At 41.4% G+C, this 24892-nt stretch overlaps 1 protein-coding gene across 1 annotated transcript in view; it reads left to right on the top strand.

Moving 5' to 3' along the window:
• cpamd8 (C3 and PZP like alpha-2-macroglobulin domain containing 8) overlaps positions 1–24892 on the top strand; it is a 216122-nt gene that overhangs the window by 146788 nt on the left and 44442 nt on the right. Inside the window, exons 34-37 of the mRNA XM_034179799.1 lie at positions 5607–5762; positions 6433–6495; positions 21963–22225; positions 22309–22396. Coding sequence (XP_034035690.1) covers positions 5607–5762; positions 6433–6495; positions 21963–22225; positions 22309–22396 — 570 coding nt within the window. The remainder of the gene's footprint in view (positions 1–5606; positions 5763–6432; positions 6496–21962; positions 22226–22308; positions 22397–24892) is intronic.

Genomic DNA, 24892 nt, shown 5'->3' with positions numbered 1-24892 from the left:
AAATTGCACACGATGGTCATGGATCCATACAGCCATCTGTTTAGAAATGAAATGGTCGCTCAGAAATGGTGGCTTCGGAGCGCGGCGCACCACCAGTCGCTCTGGGCCGTCCTTAAAGCGACAGTAACACTCCGTAATCTCTTTGAAGCCCATAAAATTTTCACCAAAAACCATCTGAATTTCTCGAATGGTGTCCACTTTGATGTCCCTCACAGTTTCTGAAGAAATTTTGATCAAGCAAAGCGGCAGTCTCTGAGCCATTCCTAAACAATGAAAAAAACGACGAGAGGGGTGGACCACTCCTCAGTCAAAGCCTGCTCACAGGCAAATGACGCAACCGACAGGCGTGAAAAAACTCACGCATGCGCACGAAGGTTCAAGCTTGGCTGACGCAATCACACGTGATTCAAATCCATATGGTTTTTGCAAAAAATAATAAGGTCGGATACTTTTCTAATAGACCTCGTATATATATATATATACACACACACACAAGGATAACCTCCTTCATGTGCGCCTGGCAGTACAAATGGGTGTACTTACCCAGACTGGCAAACACAGAGCATGACAATCCTCAATCCAATCACCCTCAAACTACCGTCCAGTCACCTGCCTCTCAACAACATGGAAGCTCCTATCAGGCATCATAGCAACCAAGTTGAGTGGGCACATGAGTCTACACATGAGCACAGCTCAGAAAGGCATTGGAAACAATACCAGAGGGTCGAAGCACCGGCTACTGGTTGACCGAGCAGTACAACGGGGCTCTAAGACCAGGCAGACCAACCTGAGTACAGCCTGGATTGACTACAGGAAGGCCTATGACTCAGTGCCTCACACATGGATGCTGAAGTGCTTGGCACTATACAAGGCTAACAGTGCACTGATAACCTTCATCAGGAACTCAGTTGGCCTGTGGAAGGTGTTACTGGAGGCCAACTCCAAGGCAGTCGCACAAGTCACCATCAAGTGTGGAATATGGTGATGTGCTGTCCCCACTGCTGCTCAGCCAACTCATCACAAAGAGTGGCTACAGATATCAATTCAGGAATGGAGTAACCATCAACCACCTCCTGTACATGGATGACATCAGGCTGCATGCCAAGAGTGAGCAAGACTCACTGATCCACCACACCAGGATCTACAGTGAGGATTTTGGGATTTCATGCGGATTGGATACGTTTGGCCGAATGGTGGCAAAAAGAGGGAAGGTGATCCAGACCGAGGGGGTGGAGTTATCAGAAGGCAGGATAGGGGACATACAGGACATCTACAAGTACCTAGGAATCCCACAAGCCAATAGGAATCATGATGAAGATGCAAGAAGGTTAGCCATACCCAAATATATCCACATGGTAAGACAGGTGCTAAGAAGCCAGCTCAGGTAGGAATAAGATCTGAGCCATCAATACATACACCCTACCGGTCATCAGATACCCAGCTGGGAAAATAAGCTGGCTGCAAGAGGAGATAGACGCTACTGATGTCAAGACACGAAAACCCCTCACAATGCATAGAGGTTTCCACCCAAAGTCCAGCACCTTGAGGCTCTATAAGCAATGCAAGGAGGGAGGGCAAGGATTAGTGAGTGTCAGAGCCACAATCCAGGATGAGATGAGGAGCATCCATGAATACATCAGAAAGATGGCCATCCGAGATCATTTGCTCCAAGAATGCCTCAAGCAGCTGAAGACAGACAGTGATAAGGAACAGGAGGAGGAGATATTGTGGAAGACCAAGGTCCTCCATGGGATGTACTATCGACAGATAGAGGAAGTGGCTGACATGAAGAAGACCTACCAGTGGCCAGAAAAGGCCAGCCTGAAAGACAGCATAGAGGCTCTGATCATGGCAGCACAACATCAAGCCCTAAGCAAAAGATCCATAGACCCAGGAGTCTACCACAGCCAACAGGACCCAAGTTGCAGGCTGTGCAAATGTGCCCCAGAGACAGTCCAGCACATAGTAGCAGGATGGAAGATGCAAGCTGATACAGCGTACACTGAGAGGCACAGCCAAGTCTCAGGAATTGTGTACAGCAACATCTGTGTCGTGTACCGATTAGAAGTCCCTAAGTCCCGATGGGAGACGCCACCAAAGGTGGTTGAGAACGACGGGGCTAAGGTCCTGTGAGACTTCAAATTCCCGACAGAAAAACAGCTGTTGGCCAACCAACCAGACACAGTGGTGGTTAATAAGGGAAAGAAATCTGCAGTTGCGATCGATGTGGCAATCCCAGCTGACAGCAACATTAGAAAGAGCGAGAGGGAGATTTATATATATATATATATATATATATATATATATATATATATATATATATATGTACACAGACTTTTTTCGACTAGGATTGTAAGGGTTCAAAGAACCCACATTAGGGTAACATTGTTGGAAAAAGTGGAAGAAAAGAAGCCAAAACAATCCTGCATCTCGATCATCCTGGATTTTGATCATCCCACAAATCTAAACACTTTCTGCAAAATACCATTTGTGGGGAAAAAAACATGAATGAATAAATAAATAATAATAATAAAAAAAACTGCCCTGAATTTTGTGAGGTATGCTGTTCATGCACAAAGCAAATAGACAAACTGATGCAACAACTTAACTCACTTGGCAGTCTTAATGAAAACAAACTGATAATACTAACGTGGTGCAGTTGTTTAGTTCTGGGAGTTGATCTGTTTTCTTTCATCTCCATGACAATGCGTCTCTTTTAACTGTCAGTGATGTGGTTTTGTGGGTCTCCTGCTTTGTGCTTTGTATTGTTGGAGATAGTTGTGTATTGGTGTTTTTGTATTTATGTCTGGCAGATTGTTTTTGACAGTTTTAGGTTGTTTGTCAGGGCCTTCAGAGGGCACCACTATGCTGTATCTCACAGCAGTCATGGAGATGCAGCATCATAGCATCCGCTGGTTCTCATTAATTTTATTTATTCCACATTGCAGTCCTGTTTTAAGCTTTACAATGCATGTCAGGTCAGGCAGATCAGGTGACGTCTGTGAGTGTGTGCAGCTGCCTCACATTGCTACATCCACCATACTACAGAACCTGGCAACCACCCAGGCAGACCACCATTCCATCCTCACCTCCTGAAAGTCGCCATCTATCTTCCACATTCAGGTGATATGTAGATATTCCTTTGGGATTTTCCAGTAGCTACGGTTCTCAGTAATGAGGCACTTGCCCCCGATCATACTCAAGGAAGTGTGCCACATGGCCATAGTGTTGTAAATGACATTCCTTCATGATGCAAGTAGTATAGTTCATCTGAGCCTCCCTAATAAACAGTTTGTTTGACATACAGTCATTCCAGTGCTACCCAACACACACTGGGGCATTGCCTTAGGTCACTCATTAGACTCCAAGTCTCATAACCATACAGTAAAGCAGGAAGTGCCAAGACCTGAAAGACTTGGACCTTTGTCCTTTGTTCCCCCTCAACGATATTGGCACTGCCAAAGACCGCTGTCCTGATACTTCATGACTCCATAAGCTCTTCCCACGTGTCTCTTGTTGTCACTGTTCTTAAAGGTCGAGGATCCAGAGACATGAATGTTGTGACAGGTTCAACACTTTCACTGCATATAGATATACTTCTGAGGGCTGCGTTCAGGAAAATATTGAAAGCCTTAATATTAGTATTAATTTGGGACAATCATAAACCCAGACACTCTAACACCTCACTCAACTTCTGGAGTGCCGGAATCCAGGATTCGCTGGTTCCACCAGGATCACAGCATTGTCCACTGACAAAGGTACCCAAGTTGCTGGACTCCACGATTATGGAAGTCCATGCAATCATTGAACAGATTAGGAGCCAGAACACATCGCTAATAAATGCTAGTATTCACTGAAAGACGTCAGAGACTCTGCAGTGATGAAGCCTCACATCTTATATTCATGCTTTTGTTCAACGAGTACTCACAGAATACAGTTGACTTCTTGGGTATGAAGCCAGACTACGCTGGTCACTGAGCAGGGCTGAGTCCTATTGAGAATAATCCATGCAGGTACCATTCCTAGCCCAAAGAGCAGTGCAATGCCCCTATTATGTTACAATCTTGGCAATTACCCTTTTCTTTCCATTGGGAGAAGAGATCCTTTCTTCCAGTCTGTTGGGAAGCATATCGCATGCAGCTTATTTTTGCCTTGTGAAACACTGTCCTGTGTTGCATTGTTATGCAGCGCTCAGCAAATGTACTGCTAATTAAATGTCATTGGGCAAATTTATGTTGGGAAAAATAGCATCAATTGTGTTCTGTGACAGCTGCTTTCTATTCAGACGTGTTGGTGCTAACACCATGATTTTATAGATCAGATAGCTCTGTTGGTTGGGAGTTGAACTGCCATTTTATAGATTGGGTTCGATTCCAGGTCTGTGCTTCATGCTTAATGTCTGTGTCACTGGACAAGACACTTAAATTCATTTTATTAGTAAACGAAGCAGGTCTCGGCCTCAGCTCTATCTAAATTCTGGGTGTGTTAGTGAGGCTTAGTGCTAGCGGCCAGAGATCATTTTAGTATTTTCTCTGATGTCCTGATGCTTAATGCTGATGATTTTTACATTAGGTGTAGTTTTTCTGGCCAACTGATTCTGCTTTTTTCTCTCTGTCCGAGGTGCAGATGACATCATGTGCTTGATTTAATGACTGCATAATTTCTGAAATGAATGTGGAACTTTCTCTGCCGCGGGAACAGGCCCACTAAACGGCATGATGGATGACCCCTGCCTGTGGACTGGACGCCTGCACTTCTGGACTTCTCAGCAAATTCATCTTTTGTTGTGTTATGTTCTGCTTTGGAAAACTTTGCAAAATTTTGTAACTGTTAGAATGGCCTAAGCAGTGGGTCACCCCTCTGAGTTTGGTCTGCTTGAGGTTTCTTCTTCAGTATCAGCAGAGGGAGATCTTTCTTACCACTGTGGCCTGTGTGCTTGCTCTAGGGCAGACCTGGGCAAACTGCGGCCCGAGGGCCACATGCGGCCCTTTGCATGTCTCTGTCCGGCCCACATGAGGTCTGTGATTATTATTACATATATTAAAAATGTCAAGCTTGTGTGTTGCAAATCATTAGAGAGGTTTATTTAGGTATATTTAAATATCTACATATTATTACAATAAAAAAATTACCTATAAAATCTATTAAACAGGTAATTTTTTTGTAAAATTTGTAATGGGAGACAGCCGAGTTATCAATGGTGTGGCCCTTGGACATAATTCAGGTTCCCTATGTGGCCCCTTGTAAAAATTAATTGCCCACCTCTGCTCTAGGGGTTGGTAAGGTTAGACCTTACTTGTGTGAAGTACCTTGAGGCAGCTTTGTTGTGATTTGGTGATATATAAACTAAATAAATTGAAAATTAAACTGTATCGTCCCAGTCGACCCAACTGTAAAATGGGTACCAGCCTTTGGCTGCGGAGGTAATCTGCAATGGACTGGTGTCCCATACAGGGAGACTCGTAGAATCCCATGTTTTAAACTTTTGGTATCCACAAATAAGCACCAACCTGAAGGGCCTCACATGTACTTCTTCTACTTGCTGACAATTAAAGACCTTTATTGCAGATATTTCAAGCTTTGACTTTTCTCAATCCTTTTCCCAGGACACCTGTGTGGCTCTGCAGGCTCTTTCGGAGTATGCCATGCTCTCCTATGTAGGATGGGTCAACCTCACAATCTCACTGGCTTCCACCAACCTTGATTTCCAGGAGACATTTGAACTCAACAGGGACAACAAGAAACTCCTTCAATGTGCCAAAGTAAGCAGTCCTAACAGAGAACTCATAAAACAAAAACTTTCTGCCTCAAGATGAGTGCAGATGAAGCTCAGTAACTGTTTTGCCCGGGTCCTCTTTGTCTTGTTTGCGCTGCCTGATTGTACACAATATAGAAGAGTCGTGTCATTTTACAGAAAGCCTCACACTTGAATGCAATTCAAAACAGTTTCCCTCTTGGTTGCAGTGACTGAGTACCTCAGCTCCACTCTGGCGGTAAACAATCTCTGTATTTCCGTGTCCAGTTATGCAGCAGCCACGACCTTTTCATCCTGCCAAACCAAACCGACATTAACTGGGCTGGGTTTCCCAAAACGACCTTGTTGTCCTGTTGATTTAATAACTACGCTTTATTGGCTTTACTGTTTGCCAACACGTTAAAAGTTGACAGTGTGGGTACACTTTACCTTGGCCCAGGGCACAGTGGTATTGTGTCACGCGATGATTTGTGTTTCAAGAAAAAGAAGTTCCATAGTGCTTCAGGTGAAGGAACAGCACATTTTCTCTCTGTGATTAGTCGTTTCAGCTTAACTGGGGGCAATTAAAACTTGTTGGTTATTAGCCAGAGAAGCACTCACAGCCATATGGCAGCATATAGCATTCGTTCACTTCCTCCCTCTGACCCTTTTTGTTTCTCTTTGTTGTGTTTTCCCAGATCCCCAGTATTCCCACAGGCCTGTTTGTCAGTGCTAAAGGAGAGGGCTGCTGCCTAATGCAGGTGTTGTGCAGACACACACTCACGCACACAGACCCCTTTGTATTCTTGAACTTTGCCCAAAAAGGAAAACATCTGTAATAATAATATTGCGTTTAGTTCATCAACTGATGGTGAAGTTCTGCCAGCAGGGAGGCGTTAGCTACCATGGTCTCTAATGCCCAAATTCTTCTCTGTAAATTAGAGTAATCTGGCGGAGCTGAGCTGTTTATGCTGGAATGTGTTGATCATTCCTCTGTGACCCGCTGGATAGGACGCTGTTTTCTTCCTGTCTTATCACACAAACAAAAAGGCTTTTATAAACAATAGGAGCCGTGATCCTGATGTGCTTTGATTATATTCTCTTCTCTCTGTTTCTCATTCAGATTTAAAATTTAGTCTGCTTTCAAACCAAACAAGAGAATTGTATTCAGTAGGAGAAACAAATGCAGTTATTTTTAAGAGTATTTCAAGAAATGTTCTATAGGGAAAGAAGAACAGTTTGAACTGTCATTATCAAAGAGTGAGACAGAGTTGAATCAGTTCAACCAAAATATAAATAATTTATATTAATTTTTACCCGAGGCCATCAAATATGGCCATTGGTTATTGCAAAAGCTTTGCGTCCATTCGTCTGTCCATCTGTCTGTTCTCAGCATAGTTCCAAACCTATTACTGGGCTACAGTCTTCAAATTTACAGGGAACATTCTTGGGACACAGACCTTGGACAAGTTCAAAGATGGCTAACCTTGACCTATTTTAAGAGGGTAAAAAGTCATATTCTGTTTCAACCTGTTCAGTTTTGTTTTTAAGTGATGGGCATGGCAGCCAATCAGCATAGAGCTGTGCCATGGCAATAGTGGCTGGTCTCTCCAAAATTGCTTCATTTTGTCTGTTTATATGTTTCTCATACAGTGAGGAAAATAAGTATTTGAACACCCTGCGATTTTGCAAGTCCTCCCACTTAGAAATCATGGAGGGGTCTGAAATTTTCATCTTAGGTGCACGTCCACTGTGAGAGACATAATCCAAAAAAAAAAAAAAAAATCTGGAAATCACAATGTATAATTTTTTTTTTTGTAATTTATTTGTATGTTACTGCTGCAAATAAGTATTTCAACACCTGTGAAAATCAATGTTAATATTTGGTACAGTAGCCTTTGTTTGCAATTACAGAGGTCAAACGTTTCCTGTAGTTTTTTACCAGGTTTGCACACACTGCAGCAGGGATTTTGGCCCATTCCTCCAAACAGATCTTCCCTAGATCAGCCAGGTTACTGGGCTGTTGCTGAGAAACACGGAGTTTGATCTCCCTCCAAAGATTTTCTATTAGGTTTAGGTCTGGAGACTGGCTAGGCCACTCCAGAACCTTGAAATGCTTCTTACGGAGCCACTCCTTGGTTATCCTGGCTGTGTGCTTCGGGTCATTGTCATGTTGGAAGACCCATCCACGACCCATCTTCAGTGCTCTAACTGAGGGAAGGAGGTTGTTCCCCAAAATCTCACAATACATGGCCCCAGTCATCCTCTCCTTAACCCCTTAACGCCCATATTTATATAGCTGTATATAAAAAAATGTTTTGTGTGTGTTTTTGCCTTTAAGTAGATGGTAAATAATGTTGAGATTATTAATTTCACTTTTGCACAAAAACTAGATAGTAATATTGGGTATTCTGGTAATGACTTTATGTTATAATATTATAATAATAATAATGATGGTATGTTGCAAATTTGCGACAACAGGGCATACAGGTCAATTTGGTAAGTTGCATATTTGAGTCAGAGATTGTAGCATATATGCGACGATGGGCGTTAAGGGGTTAATACAGTGCAGTCGTCCTGTCCCATGTGCAGAAAAACACAGTTGATCTTTTTTCACCAAGCTGCTTGGCAGTTACCTCATAGCCCTTTCCAGCCTTGTGGAGGTCTACAATTTTGTCTCTGCTGTCTTTGGACAGTTCTTTGGTCTTAGCCATGTTAGTAGTTGGAGTCTTACTGATTGTGTGGGGTGGACAGGTGTCTTTATGCAGCTAAAGACCTCAAATGGGTACTTCTAATTTGGAATAATAAGTGGAGTGGAGGTGGACTTTTTAGAGGCGGACTAACAGGTCTTTGAGGGCCAGAATTTTTGCTGATTTGCAGGTGTTGTAATACTTATTTGCAGCAGTAACATGCAAATAAATTATTAAAAAATCATACATTGTGATTTCCAGATTTTTTTTTTTTTTTGATTATGTGTCTCACAGTGGACATGCACCTAAGATGAAAATTTCAGACCCCTCCATGATTTCTAAGTGGGAGAACTTGCAAAATCGCAGCGTGTTCAAATACTTATTTTCCTCACTGTATATTGTGTAAAAGCTAGCAAGAAATAAATGCTTCTAAAACTGAAACGCTGTTTTTGGAACCTAATAGCACCTCTGAACTTACAAAACATTTCTCGGATATTAGCGTGGTGACATCATAGGCTGGTAGCAAGCTGCTCAACTCTGCTTTGTTAGCGTATAAATTTATCTTCTTTGTCATATATTATATAAAAAGCTAGTGAGAAATAAACACTTCTGAAACTGAAAATGCTGTTTCTGTAACCTGATAACACCTCTGGAGTCATTTACAAGACATTTTGCAGACGTTGGCATGCATGCTAACTTCCGCAAACTCAAAGCTAACTTTCTGTGGAGTTAAATTTGTCTCATTAATACCTGCAAATGCACAGATGGTAATCTACAAATATTCCTCAATTTGCACAATTAAACAACTGCAAATTATAAAGAACACAATGCTCATACAGCGTAGGGTATTTTGGCATTGTGTTATGTTTAAAATTTTTTTATCTCGTCACATGCGACTTTTCCCAAAGTATGAGGGCAGCACCAAAACATATTTAAGAAGCAAAATTGGCAATAATTGAATAAAAATGAACAGTTGGAATTCTTTGCCCAAAAGTGTAACAAGCAGCGTACATGCTAGTGCACATACAGCCCTTGCACGGACTGTAGATGTAACATTTAAGAAGATTTTTTTTCTAAAAACAGTTGATGATGTAATGATGTCTTCCTCTGATATGGTGTTACAAAGGTTCAAAAAGGTCCCATAACCGTGATTTTCAAATTAGCCATCACAGATTTGAAGTACTGACATTTGCATGAGACATGATTGAGACAGCAGCACCACAAGCACAACAAAAGTTACATAAAATGAATAAAGTCTTAGTTAACAACAATAAAGTGGTAAAACAAAAGATAAGAAGAGTGAAAAATAGGAAAATAAATGTCAGAAATACTAAATAAATCATCCACAGAACAAAACTTGAGTATCTGGCAAAGTATTTTTAAACTTCCCCAGAGTTTGAAGAAAATCCTGGAGTTTATTCATGAAGAGGGGCAGTGTACCTAAATGCTTTTTTCCCCAATTCAATTATGATCTTTGGGCAAGGGCGTAGGTTTGGTCTCAGCTTTGGTAGGGACAATACCCCCCCCCGGCCCCCCTGCCCACCACCACCACCCCCTAACCCACTCATACCATTAGACGCACAAGTACAGCATAATACATAACATATGACAACATAATGCTGAATAATTTAACACTTTATTTACATTATTAAGTGTGTAGGCAAACAAACAAATAGCTTAAATAACAAAATTGCACCCAAAATCACTAATCTATTCTATAGGCCTACACCTGAGAGAACAAGACAACAAAAAAATACTTGTGGAGCTAAAAAAAAAAAAAAAGTTTTTGCAACCAAGATGTATAATCTATTCTCTTCATCAATAATGCAGTTGTAGGTATCTGGCAACCTAATTTGCCAAAAAAAAAAGATTTCCAATGATATATATGGTGTATTACGGTAAACGTAAGCCTGTGATGTCATAAAGCAAAGGAAAAACATGGAAGTTTCACACTAGTGCGCCGCTGAAAAAAAAAAAAAAAAACTAGTGCGCCACTGATTCTCATTACCGTAAGTTCTCATATAAGCCCTCACTCTGAAAAATTTGACAGCAAGCCAAGAACCCGTTCTTTCCAACAGTGCGTTCGGTGACTTTTGAAACAAGGGAAAGTATGAAAAAGAGCGCAAAAGTGACAGAAAAGTACAGAGACAGACAGCAAACATAAATGTAGTAATTTTTGAGGAAAAGGCAGGATGTTAGTGTCATTTGTGAAGGTGTGTGTGCGTGTTTGTGTGGGTGTGCAGTTTATTGTAAGTGTGGCGCACAGCATTGTTCACAACCCCTCCCCCCCGCCCTTCTTGTTTTTCTGCACCGGAGCAGTGTTGCCAGATATGAAATATGAAACTATCGTACCAAAACCTCAAAATGATCGTATTTTGGGAGAAATTATCGTACACAAACAAAACGCATACAACGTAGCTATTTTAGCGTTTTTTTTTAATTTACAAAGAATTTTATGTCACATTTTTAAACAGTAATTATAGTAATGGGGAAACTATGGCACAAAAACAACGCAAATGCACAAGCAAATGCACTACCAGACTAGAAACATTTTTTTTTTCTGTGAAGGGACACAAACGTGTTAATTACCAGACTAGAAAGAGTCGAATTCAACCTCGAGGTCGCTGTTGTCATCCGATGCCATGGCCACTTGTGCAGATTTTGTTGAACACAGAAAAAATGTTGACACCACCATAAGGAACTTTAACTTTTTTTTATTTTTCTTGTATATCTCTTTGCTCTTGTGTTTTGTTCGTTTGTTATTGCATTTGTTGAAATAAAGTTTCGAAAAAAAAGATGGTTGGGGAATCTTCCTGTCACGGCACAGATTGGATGGGAACTCATTACTCTGTATGAGAGGGGGCGGGCTTTCAAATGACGGTCGCCGAAAGCCAGCAGCAGCCCTGTGTGTGGTGTGTCTTTGATGCCGACTGAGTGCAACGCCTGCAAAATGATTCTTGGGTGTCAGAGAGAGATGTGTGTTTGGCCAACCAACTGAAATTATCGTACATATTGGGTTTTTTCACATTATAGATCGTACATCGTACAGAGGGCACAACCATCGTACAAATACGATAATTATCGTACATCTGGCAACACTTTACCGGAGCCACCCATCCTCTCTGCTCCGGGACCTCCCACTTTACAAATGAAGCACTGCCTGCCACGAGATGCGCTTTGTTTACGTCCATGTGAGAAGAACGTGAGCTAATGAAATTGCAACATGGGTAACCCTGTCATTCTGGCACGTCGAAAACACAAAACATGACAACTAAAATTATAGTATCGAGTTCGCAAAAAAATAGTGAATGATTTTGTTATATAAACAAAAATTCTAAATATTGGTAGGGACTATTTTGCCATCCCAAAATATTGGTTGTGACTTGTCCCTATGGTCCATATGCAAACCTACGCCCCTGTCTTTGGGAGCTCAAACATGAAGAAGAACTTTTGATCTTAAGCCATAGTCAATTAACATGATGAATGCACAGAAATTTGAAAAGTTAAACTATATGTATGATGGCTCAGAAATAAGTATTTTATTTACTTAAAATACCTTTTTGCATGTGTGTACAGTGTTCCCTTGTTTATCGCGAGAGTTACGTTCTAAAAATAGCCCGCGATAGGTGAATTCCGCGAAGTAGCAGCATTATTTTTTACAATTATTATAGATGTTTTAAGGCTGTAAAACCCCTCACTACACACATTTTCTCACTTTTCTCTCCTGTGTAAACACTCTCAAAGTTCAAACCTTAGTAGAAAAATAAGTCCAGTATTATAGAATGAAACCAAAGATCAAAACCTGTTTTCAGGCCCAAACATTTGTTTGAGAAATAAAAATAGAACGTTTTCCTATAAATAATTATGATGGCTTTTCGAACTAACAAATTTAATTTTAACGATCAACCTACGAGGTTGGACACATAAGAAATTATTAATAGTAACTGACCAGTATTCCTCTGATCGCGCCTTCATCGTGGCGCCGCTCCGCAGCGTGTTTTTCCACCTCGGGGCAGGTGTCTTTTTCCGAGTGATATGGGTAGTTGTTGGCGCTCTTTTTTTCTTCTGAGCGAGAAGATTCTTATAAACAGACACACGCAGAACACAATGCACGTGCTTTTTCTTCACTGCTGGAGCGCTCTGCATCAAAACAGCGAGTGTAGTCTCTGGACCTGTTGCCAGATTTTGGCTGCAACTAAGCACAGCAGACAGTTAAAAAAAAAAAGAAGCAGCATGCAAAATTGCACAAAAAAAAATCCGCGAGACCGCGAAAGGTGAACCGCGATATAGCGAGAGACCACTGTATCTAAGTATTTAAGAATTATGTGGTATGTTCAGATGCACAGTTGTGTGAATGGGTATTTTTGAATACACAATGATTATTGACGTGGATATAGAGCCATATATGGCTCTCTTCATGATTTTTCCATGAATAAAAGCAATCAGTTCCTTACTGTGGAATAATAAAATAGCTAAATTTATGCAAATTGGTAACGGGTCAGTGAGGGGAGGCCCATGTGTTTTGTTAGGTATCAGTTACAAAACTGTAAGGGTTGTAAAGCTGACCCCCTTTCAGTTTTACACATTTTGAGCATGAAATCAATCAATCTATGTATACTGCATCCAACTTTGATCGGGCTATATATAGTCCCATGGCAAAGTTTCCACACTACTACACACAGCAAAAGAGTACCTTTCAGATGTGGGATTGCAAAAGGCTGTATGTATTATGGTTCATTATTCATTATTAACCATTCATTGTGGTCATTGTGCTATCATCCTCCTCTATGTATATGTATGTATGTATGTATCAATCAATGTATGTATGTATGTATCTTGGATCTAACATTGATTAGGCCAGGGGTGGCCAAGTTCGGTCCTCGAGAGCCACATTCCTGACACTCTTAGTTGTCTCTCTGCTCCAACACACCTGAATCCAATGAAAGACTTGTTAGCAGACTTTTAATGAGCCTTTCATTGGATTCAGGTGTGTTGGAGCAGAGAGACAACTAAGAGTGTCAGGAATGTGGCTCTCGAGGACCGAACTTGGCCACCCCTGGATTAGGCTATATATAGTAACCCGGCAAAGTTTTAACTGATTAACTGAATAGATTAATTGACTATTGTTTAGCTATATATACATATATGAAGTAACATACAACACTACAAGTAACATGTAAAGACAAATCCATTTGAATAAATTTTGCAATTAGGGATTTATCAATCAATCATACTACGTGCATGGCAAGATTTTTATGGAGGCAGCAGATAATGAGGAACTATTTTCCGTCTTTACTCTTTGACCATGATTCACGTTCATCAAAAAGTTGAGAAACCAGACCCATTTTTAAGCCAAATGGTGTTGAGTGAACTGAACACTGTATTATCCAAGTAGTAATAACAATATTGTAGTAATTGATAAATTGAATAGTTGCTCAGTGACTGATGTCTGAGTTCTGTACTCTGGTGTTTGTGATCACATTACATGCGGCTGCACTTGAGTCCAACTGGGCAACACCATAGACCCACTCTGTAAATTTGGCCTGACATTTGCCAGTGCACTGACCCGGGCCATGACCCAGAGCACTCACACTAGTCAAACAAACTAGACTTTAGGGGTCAAACATACTTGTTCCTAGTGGAGTACACCCTTAAATCTTCCTTTACTTGATTTGAATGATGCAGCTGGATCAGCTGATTATGTGTATGTGTGCAGTACCTGAAAATTTGACAGATTGTTCTCCTTGCTCACAGCATATGGTTTCTCTCTCTACTTTCCCTCTTTTTGCTTTCTCTTCATCCACACCTCTCTGACAGGCCCTCAGGCCTGCAGCACCTGGCCTCTAATGAAATACAAGAGCAGCATAATTACAAAGTGATCACTGTGTGTGGACACGTGATGAGCTTGTGCCTTAGGGATAAATATTTCAATTACTTTGCAAGGGTCACAGATCAGTATAGATGCCTTATTTTCAAAGCGTACACATGTACAAGTAATTGCAGTGCACTTGGAAAGTATTCACAGCACTTCACTTTTTCCACAGTTTGTTATATTACAGCCTTTTTCTAAAATGGAGTAAATTCTTTTTTTTTTTTCCTCAAGATTCTACACACAATATCCCACAATGACAATGTGAAAAATGTTTTTTGGAGATTTTTTTTTTCAAATTTATTGAAAATAAAAAAAACTAAGCAATCACTTGTACATAAGTATTCACAGCCTTTGCAATGAAGCTCAAAATTAAGCTCAGGTGCATCCTGTTTCCTCTGATCATCCTTGATGTTTGTACACATTAATTGGAGTCCACCTGTGGTAAATTCAGTTGATTGTACATGATTTGGAAAGACACACACCTGTCTACATATAAGGTCCCACAGGTGACAGTGCATGTCAGAGCACAAACCAAGCATGAAGTCAAAGGAATTGTCTGTGGACCTCCGAGACAGGATTTCCAGAGGCACAAATCTGGGAAAGGGTACAGAAACATTTCTGCAGCTTTGACGGTCCCAATGAGCACAGTGGCCTCCATCATCTGTAAATGGAAGAAGTTCAAATCCACCAGGACTCTTCCTGGAGCTGGCCGCCTATCTAAACTGAATGACTGGGGGAGAAAGGCCTCAGTCAGCGCACCATCACACATAGCACGAATGTGGTCCAATTGCACATGGAGCAGGAATTGTATGCAATACATGTAAAATTGTAGCTGGCTCCAACACCTCGTACACCTCTTGCTACAACTATTTGCACACACCAACGGCTGAAAGACAGAGTGTGCCCTGTGAGCCCATTCGATCCCTCTTGCGACAGGTGTTGGCCACATTCCAGGTGACACACACCAACATCTACACCATTTGCTTGGCACTTAGAAAATGTGTGGCCATTCGTGCTATAAGCACGAAAACAGTCAGCAGACGATCACTTTCGAGCTGGCGGTGAAATATGTCTAAGTGCCCCTATGACTGTGAAGTTGCCAAGTACGCATGTGGCGTGCCAGAGTGTCGGCTCCCCCCACAACGTGTGCGTGTGTTTTGCACGCCCCCCGCAGGCCAGGTGTCTCTCATCTGATCAAAGAGTGACACCTTGGTCTGTGCACTGAAAAGACAGGGACGTGGCTGGCTGCCAACAGCTTTTGAGAGATCTCTGGTCCTGGATGTCACAGGTGCAGAACACGTACCATGTCTTGATGGACACGCGTGTGTGTGCTTGCTGTCCTCAAGTGGAAATACATAAAAACATATATTGCTTTTGACATGGGCTAGAGAAACAGACCGTCAGTTCATGCGGACACACAGCAGGCGATGTGAATGCCACGTCTGTCTGTCTGTGACCGGTGCAGGACTATACGACAAGCCAACAGTGTGACAAATATGCTACTTTCAGTCATGTATCAGCAGAAATATGCCGTAACAAACGGCGTTGGGTCAGTTATCATTGCGCTTTTTTCTCTTTTTGTAAATCTGCTTGTAATCTGCTTGTTGAGTTCACGCTCTTGTTATAAGACAGTGATGGTAGTGCAGTGGTAAGGTTTCTGTCTGGTAATCAGCTTTTGGAAATTGCAGGTTCGAATCCCGTGAGTGGCATTTCATTTTTAATTAACCAGGGTTATTTAACTGCGGGGTTCTGTATTGCGTCCCCTTTTATTTATTATTTATATCAAGCCAGTGATATTCACTAATTATACAGCTGGTTTTTATTTTATTGTTCTCCACATCAGCGGCGCGATGTGGTGCATTACATCCCAGCTGCTCACACTGTGTTCACGTGCATGACACCATTGCAGCGGGTTCATTCATGCCTGCCCGTCGGCTCGATGTTTTCCTGGTTCGCTCATATGAGCTGTTTCACCGTGATTCGCCCTGATTTGTACTTATTCGTACTATGTGTGAAGGGGCCCTCAAGGCAAAAGTACACAATGGTCACTGTGTCAGAACTCCAGCATTCCTCTATGGAGAGAGGAGATTCTTCCAGAAGGACAACCATCTCTGCAGGAATCCGCCAATCAGGCCTGTATGGTAGAGTGGCCAAATGGAAGCAGCTCCTTAGTAAAAAGCACATAACAGCCCGCCTGGAATTTGCCAAAAGGCACCTGAAGGACTCTCAGACCATGAGAAACAAAATTCTCTGGTCTGATGAGACAAAGATTGAACTCTTTGGTGTGAATGCCAGTCGTCATGTTTGGAGGGAACCAGGCACCATCCCTACAGTGAAACATGGTGGTAGCAGCATCATGCTGTGGGGATACTTTTCAGCAGCAGGACCTGGGAGCCTAGTCAGGATTGAGGGAAAGATGAATGCAGCAATGTATTACGACATCCTGGATGAAAACCTGCTCCAGAGCACTCTTGACCTCAGACTGGGGCGGCTGTTCATCTTTCAGCAGGACACGGCCAAGATATCAAAGGAGTAGCTTCATGACAACTCTGTGAATCTCCTTGAGTGGCCCAGCCAGAGGCCACACCTAAATCTGATTGAACATCTTTGGAGAGATCTGAAAATGGCTGTGCACCGATGCTCCACATCCAACCTTTTTGAGCTTGAGAGGTGCTGCAAAGAGGAATGGGCAAAACTGCCCAAAGATAGGTGCACCAAGCTTGTGGCATCATATTCAAGAAGATTTGAGGCTGTAATTGCTGCCAAAGGTGCATCAAAAAAGTATTTGCGCAAAGGGTGTGAAAACGTACGTACACGTGATTATTATTTATTTATTTTTAATAAATTGCCAAAAAATTCTGAAAAGCTTTTTTCATGTTGTCATGTTGTGGGGTGTTGTGAGTAGAATTTTGAGAGAAAAAAATGAATTTACTCTACTTTGGAATAAGTTGCTTTTAAAGTATTGAGCAAAGAGTGTGAATATTTATGTACATGTGATTTTTTAGTTTTTTATTTTTAATATATTTGCCAAAAAAAAAACTTCTTTCATGTTGTCATTATGTGGTGTTGTGAGTAGAATTTTGAGAGAAAAATGAATTTACTCAATTTTGGAATAAGACTGTAACATAATAAAATGGGGAAAAAGTAAAGCGCTGTGAATACTTTCTGGAAGCACCGTATGTTCTTTGAAATAAAAATGGCATCAAAGCAGTAAGATGCCTTATGCGTTTTGCTTTAAAATGCATTTTTTTTCTCCTAATGTCTTTCTTGCCTGAAATCCTAAATGTCTGCATGACATGGAGCTTGGAGTCAGTGTTGAAAACATGTTATTCACATTGGCAGCTGTACTGAGCAAAACCTGTAACACAACAGTGATGTGGCTGTTCTGGATGTGACATTCTTACACACTGTATTGACCTGAATCTAAGATGGTCCCAATTATAAGTTGACCCCCCCCCCCCATTTTGAAGACATGGTTTTGGAAAAACTATAGATTGGATTTTGTCTCTGAGTGGTTTCACTGTTTGCTCCAGTGTTTTAACCCTTTCCCAGAGAGCCACCACATCTTCCTCTGTCTGCAATATTCTTTCTTCAGCTTCTCCGATTCTCTTTGAGTGTGACAACAAATCTGCCTTAATACCGTTGATTGCCTCCAGCATGTCGGCAGATTTATCCCCAAAGTCTGTTTTCAGCGATTGAATGGCAGCCAGTATATCACTGTTTGAAGGCGCATTCCCCGTATCATCCTGGTTAGCATCTGTGGCAGTGCTCGCTGTGGAGGTGCTGCTAGCCACATTGCTAGCCGTCGCGTTAGCTGCACTGTTACTTTTAAAGACTGTTGTACAAGTTTCTGACTTTTGGGTGGCATAGTCTCTTGTCAAACTTTCCCAATGTTATGAGGAAAGGCAGTAGCATTTTCCGTCATCTTTTTAAAGTTTTACTCAGGAGTCTAGCTCAGAGCCAGGTTCATGCGACCTATCACCAGCACGCCATAACTGGAAGTCTCCTGGGGTTGGTAAGGTTACACCTTACTTGTGTGAAGCACCTTGAAGCAGCTTTGTTGTGAATTGGAACTATATAAATGAAATAAATTGAAATTGAATTGAAAAAGCCCTCCCCCCAAAAAAAACAAACAAACTGGATGCTACACCATCATCTCCCATAGACAGATGGATGCCAGGAATGCTAATAGAAGCACATTGGGCAGGGGGGTGAGATTGCATGAAGTAGGAATGCAATAAGCGTGCAGTAAACAGTGCAAACTGGCCTACGCCACCTTCTTGGATTATTATATCATGTCCTTATATCCATCAGTTGTTTCTCCACAGATGGAACTGTATGCACATCATGTTTGAGAACTATGTAGATGGGTAAATGCCCCAAAGATCCTGAGAAATTTGCACAAAGGAATGAGCTGCCATGTCATTTTAGCACGACTGGAGACCCCACAGCAGAGAACAGTACAGTGTACCTTTAATCAGCAATGTTGTGCTGGCACAGTTCAAAACACAGTGGATATGTGGGCAGGGAAGTTAAGATTTAACCAAAGTATTGCAGTTTGTTGACCTGATTTATACATAAGTAAATACATACCCTTAGTGGAAGCAGTGTAGACTAAGACTGCATCTGTAAGTGTCTGGAGGAGCATAATTTCTCCTCCAGACACTTTGGATGAATCAGTCTGTCACTGACAGAAAAAAGAAGTGATTTGAAAAAACTGAGGTGAGGGGGAGAACTGAAACTAATGCAGCTTCAACACCTTGAGCTTCAATCCAGGTAAAGCTATTGCCACTTTCATGACGGTAGGATGGTGTGTAAACTTTATTGATATCTATGTGAAGATGACACAGACTGGAATTGTACACAAATTTTCATAAATTTTGCTGAGTAAAATATACTCTGCCATGATAACATTTGGTTCCAGTCCAAATAGAGTTAAATATACTCTGTCATAGTGCTAAATCCATTCCATCACATGGTAAAATAAACTCTATCATGCTGTGAATGACTGTTATTGGAGTTGAAAAATGTGATTTGACAAGACAGTAGAGCTGGTTTCATTCTATAATAGAGTGTATTTAACTCTGTTTGGACTGGGACCAAATGTTATCCTGGCAGAGTATATTTTACTCTGCAAAAATTAATGTGTAGACTCTGTTATATGTATTTATAATCAGATTTTAAAATAATTAGCCAACATGCAATGCACAAACATGAACAAACACATTGCCAAATTGTATTTTCTTGACACAAAAATGAAAGTTCTATATGACATGCTGATGGAATAATGATGAATATAAGTTTGTTGTATACCATACCCAATGTGTGTAACTGTTTTGGATTCTCCTGTTTTTCGCTGGGGGTCACCTCAGCAGATCCTACATTAATTTGCCTGTTGATTTAGCTTAAACGTTTACACCAGATGCCCTTCTTGATGCAAGGCATAGGTGTCTTTGAAATAGGGGCCTTCTTGTTGGGATGCAAGGGCACTATATAGCACACTGTATAGTGTTATGTCAGACATTTTGCTCAGTATATTGCCTTTTTCCATATCGTGATAACAGTGTAGGGCTTTTTTCACACTATTGCAATGTGGTTTTGAGGCTTTCAATGTAAATGCAAGGTGCAAGCCCACACTTAAAAGCTTTTACAGAGGGTTTGGTATGGATTTACTGAAGTTCTTACATCCATCTCAGCAACAGAGACAAATTCTTTCTTCATGCCTCAGGGGATATTCATGACTTGGTGTACAGACGTGTATGTATATAGAGACAGAGAGAGATAAAAAAAAATCATCAAGCAGCAGCAACAGCAGCAGTAATCAATAAATGAATATCCTCTTAATCATGTTCCTGTGCAAACTCAAACACATTTGTCTTTGGTTCAAAAAACTTTCATAAAATGGTGTCTTGATTAGCAGCTTTGGGGGTTGGCAGATACACCACACTGATTTATTGAACCCCTTAAGAGCTTGTCAGCCAGCTTATGTAGAGAAGAACTCAAAAGCATTAATTACTGCCATTGGATTAGCTGTGGACCCCAGCGCAGAGAACCACAATGAAAGGCAAGCAAAACAAATGTATTGTCCCAAAGGTGCAGCAACAGGTCAAGTACACAGGTCATCAGTCCAACAGGCAATAGTCTTTCTGAGTGAATAAGCAGAGGATTATCCAAAAACAGGCACAGTTCGTAAGTTTTCAAAATAAGCAGTCAGTTCATAAACAGGCTACAAAAATCAGAAATTCCTGAAGGAGGCTGTAATGAGTCTGTAATGAGAAGTCAAAACACTGGAAGTAATCAATGTAACACAAACACTAGAGAGCAAGGCAACCCTAATGCCAATGAAGGACCACTTTAAGTGTGGCTAAATACACTTCTAAACAATCAAACTCAGAAGTATGGAAACACATGAAACCGGAAGGGCAGAAACAGGACGTTGCACGAAGGTCCAACTTTGTTTTGTCCAGGTGCTTATTGACTGTGTGGGTGGAACAGTGGATTTGTGGTTAACACTGATACCTCACAGCAGGAAGGTTGTCTGATGGCTTCCTGCCCTTTCTGTGTGGAGTTTGCATGTTCTCTCCGTATCTGTGTGGGTTTCTTCCTACAATCCAAAAACATGCTTATTTAGGGTCTGCTCCTTTCTCTGCCCCTGACCAAGGCAGCATCTCCACATCTAGAGTTGGTCCCTGGGCACCATACTGTGACTGCCCACTGCTCCTAGTGGTTGGATTGTGTCTAACTGTAATTAGGATGGGGTTAAATGGAGAGGACAAGTTTCATTGAATGTATGTATGTATGTATATGTACAATGACAATAAAAGCTATAGTATTATTATTATTATTATTATTATTGTTGTTATTGTTATTACCATATTACAATTAACTTCAAGGACAAATCCAAATTCCAAAACAATATTTACTTACTTAATACAGAAGGTTCCTCATTCAAGACCACCCCTGCCCATTCTCTATGTAATGTGGAGTTACGTACGCCAGGAAGGGCATCCAGCATAAAACATTTGCACAATCAGCACGCAAATCCATTTTGGTGATGACAAGCAATAAAAAAAATTATTTTGAAATGAGCACCTGAAATGTTACTTGAACTTAATTTAACAATGTCCTATCAGAGCATTTAGGACCACATCAATTTATGTAGCCACAACATTCTTCTGCAGCATTTTTTACAACATAGATGCAATCTTGTTGCATCATTGTGGCAATGTCAGATTGTTGTCTGGGTGGTTTGTCTGGATGTACTGTCCTTTCAGCCCAGCTAACAAGCTTGCAACTACAAGAAAAACATGATGCACTCTATGTGGACAAATGCTATATGAAATATGCAACTCAACAGAAAACTAAAACTGCAAATAAACAATGGAACATTTGGCTGTGGATTGGGCCAAAACCTTTTGTTAGTACTACAAATTATTGGAGAATAACTCATAACTCTGTGCCGGAATATTTCAAAACTTATTTTAAGATCTGTTCTGGGGTCTATATCAAAAGAAAGACATCATGATCAGTGGTAAGTACATCAACAATGGATTCAACACAAATGCTTCACGTTTCCGTTGATTTGGTGCAGGGTCTGTCCGTGTGTTAGTGCATACCTTGGTTGTCATCCTAAATTATTTAATTTTCTGCTGCTGTCTGTCTTCAGATTGGTGTGTCTTACAATGTACCTGACCCAGTGTCCAAGCCAGCCTTCCAGCTCAAAGTGGACCTCAAAGAGCCTTATCAACAGCGACACGCGCAGCCTCCTTCCTCCTCTTCCTCCTCCCGTCATAACGCACCCCGCTCTCGTAGCCGTGCTGACAACCGCTCTGAGCTAATCCGGAAGCGCCGGGCACACATTGACGACGATGACCCGGCAGCCCACCAGGACAAAATGGACATCCACATTTCTTTAGAAGTCTGTGCCAGGTAGAACACAGTGTAGAAGTAAAGAAGAGATTTCTGGGAAGGGAAGGCTTCCAGCTCCATCCTGACCTGTACTTTCTCTCTAGGTGGCTCCATTCTGGCTCTTCCAACATGGCCGTCATAGAAGTTCCCATGCTGTCCGGTTTCCGAGCAGACATCGAAAGTCTAGAGAGGGTGCGTATTCACACTTAAATACATACGATAGTGCCAGACATTTGGGGGAGGTGATGGTCTAGTGGTTAAGGCATTGGGCTTGAGACCAGAAGATCCTCGGTTCAAATCCCAGCCTGACTGGAAAATCACTAAGGGCCCTTGGGCAAGGTCTGTAATCCCCTATTGCTCCCGGTGTGTAGTGAGCACCTTGCATGGCAGCACCCTCACATCGGGGTGAATGTGAGGCATTGATGAGTAAAGAGCTTTGAGCATCTGATGCAGATGGAAAAGCGCTATATAAATACAGTCCATTTACCATTTTGATTATATATGTATAAACTCTTGAACACAGATATATAAATTGCTGCGATCTTCCTATTTGTGGGGTTGGATGGCTAATATATGAGATGAGTACGTGATTTCGTCTTTCCTAGTCAGCTTCTATCTCACCAAATTTAAAAGAAGTATATAATGAGGATGATTTGATTAGTTCATAGTGAACTTTGATGCACCAGATCAGCCAAAAAAGTAACTTTGTTTTGCCTCTGTATTATATCTCATAGACATTATTTGTAAAGCGCTTTGAGCGTCTGATGCAGATGGAAAAGCGCTATATAAATGCAGTCCATTTACCATTTACATTTAGAGATCATACAGTTCCCCAGTAGCTCGCCGAGATTAAAGGCAGGTAGATAAACAGACAGCTGGGGCCACATCTGGAGGCCATTTGATGAGAAGGCAGTATGTCATGGAATTTATCTGACTCCTCCCTCTTGTGTTGCAGGCTATTTTCTTTGTAAACCACAGAGCCAGAGAAACACATAAACACCACGGAGCTTACTCACATAAACACACACACACACACACACACACACACACACACACACACACACACACACACACACACACACACACACACACACACACACACACACACACACACACATAATTTAGTTATGATATGTGTTTGGTACATTGTGAGATGTTTGGATGTAAATATTTGTCAGAGCAGGAAGACGTCCAGTGTTTAGCCAGTGCTCCCTTCATTGTTGTCCCAAAGTGGGGGACAAAACAGGCAAAGCATTTCCTCTGAAGACATCCTTCAAATGGGGTCAGTTTCTGAGCACATGTTGCCTGTTAAAGTGCGTAGACGAACGCGTCTGAGTGGTGTGGCTGTCTTATGAATGGGTATTAAAGTGAAGACGTGGTGGAGTTATCGGGATGAGGACAAGATCAGCTTCGATCAGGGCTTATAGAGCTCAAATCAGACAAGCGTGTAAAAAACAGAGCAACATATTCTGTCAGCTGGATGGCTGAATAAATGAATCAGTGGAATGGATTATGACACTTTAAGAGAGAGAGGTTTTGGAAAATTTAAGTTTTGGATTGAGGTTAGCTCCCGCGCCACCCATCAAAAATCCTCATTAATAAGCAGTTACAGAGCATTATTAGTCTGCAGGCTTCCACCGCTAAACCAGCTATGTCCTTGTGTGACATGGGGAAATGTTAAATACATAATTGCTGTTTTGCCAGTGACTGGTGGGTGAGCGTCAATCAAAGTTGACCTGAGGTATATTGGCTAACGAGCTCAGTTTACACCCCCCGCTGGCCTCCCTTGGAGTTTTACTAGTTGCCTGCCTGACTGCCACTTACATTCCTCAATTTATGGTGGCAAGCTTGGCTTCTACACTCATGCCTCATTGCTTTCAGGGATGGATGTTGTAATTGACTGATTAGTCCAGCGAAGGACAAGGAGCTAATACAGCCATGGACTCTTATCACCTATTATAATGGGTATTTTTAATGATCCAGAGCACACTGTGTGTATAACATTTGACCTCTGGGAGTTCATTGGCAATTTTTAGTTGTCAAGTAGACAGACAATGTTTTTATGAAAACAGAGACCAATTGTATTGTGTCACATTTGTGTGTCTCAGTGGCGCCAGCTCAGCCTGAACACCTCATAAACCCCTGCTGTCCAAAGGCTTCCACCTTTAACTGAATGAAAAGTCCCTCCATGGGGACGTGAACTCTGCTGGCTTGTAATAATTTGCTGTAAGCAGATTCCTCGTTTCTCATTCATAAAGTTATTGTATATACAGGACTTTTTAGTAAATATGCCGTCAGCAATATAGCTTTACACATTTCACTTACTGCTGGCTGTAACAGGGAAACAGGAAGCAACAAATTTTGCATTGTGTTGCAGCATAGTCTGGAGTGCCAAAATGTGTCATAGTCGCTACGTTTGCATGTCACTCATGAACTTGGCATATTGGAAATATAGAAAAATTATTTTAGTCTTTAATCCATTCTGTCTCCATGACCTAGACCTGGAATAGGGGTGGAAAATGAATGAATGAATGAATGAATAAATTAATTAAATTAAGAGAGCTGAGGTCATGTTACTACACACAAGGATCAGAAAAGTTTCCCAGATTTTTAAAGAAGGAGGTCTCTCTTTCTCCAACACCATCTCATCATCAAATCTGGGTTTGAGAAAAAAATACCCACAGACCT

This window comes from Thalassophryne amazonica, chromosome 10, assembly GCF_902500255.1.
Source record: "Thalassophryne amazonica chromosome 10, fThaAma1.1, whole genome shotgun sequence".
In the NCBI taxonomy this organism is placed as follows: Eukaryota; Metazoa; Chordata; class Actinopteri; order Batrachoidiformes; family Batrachoididae; genus Thalassophryne; species Thalassophryne amazonica.
This window is presented reverse-complemented; position numbering and strand designations above follow the sequence as displayed.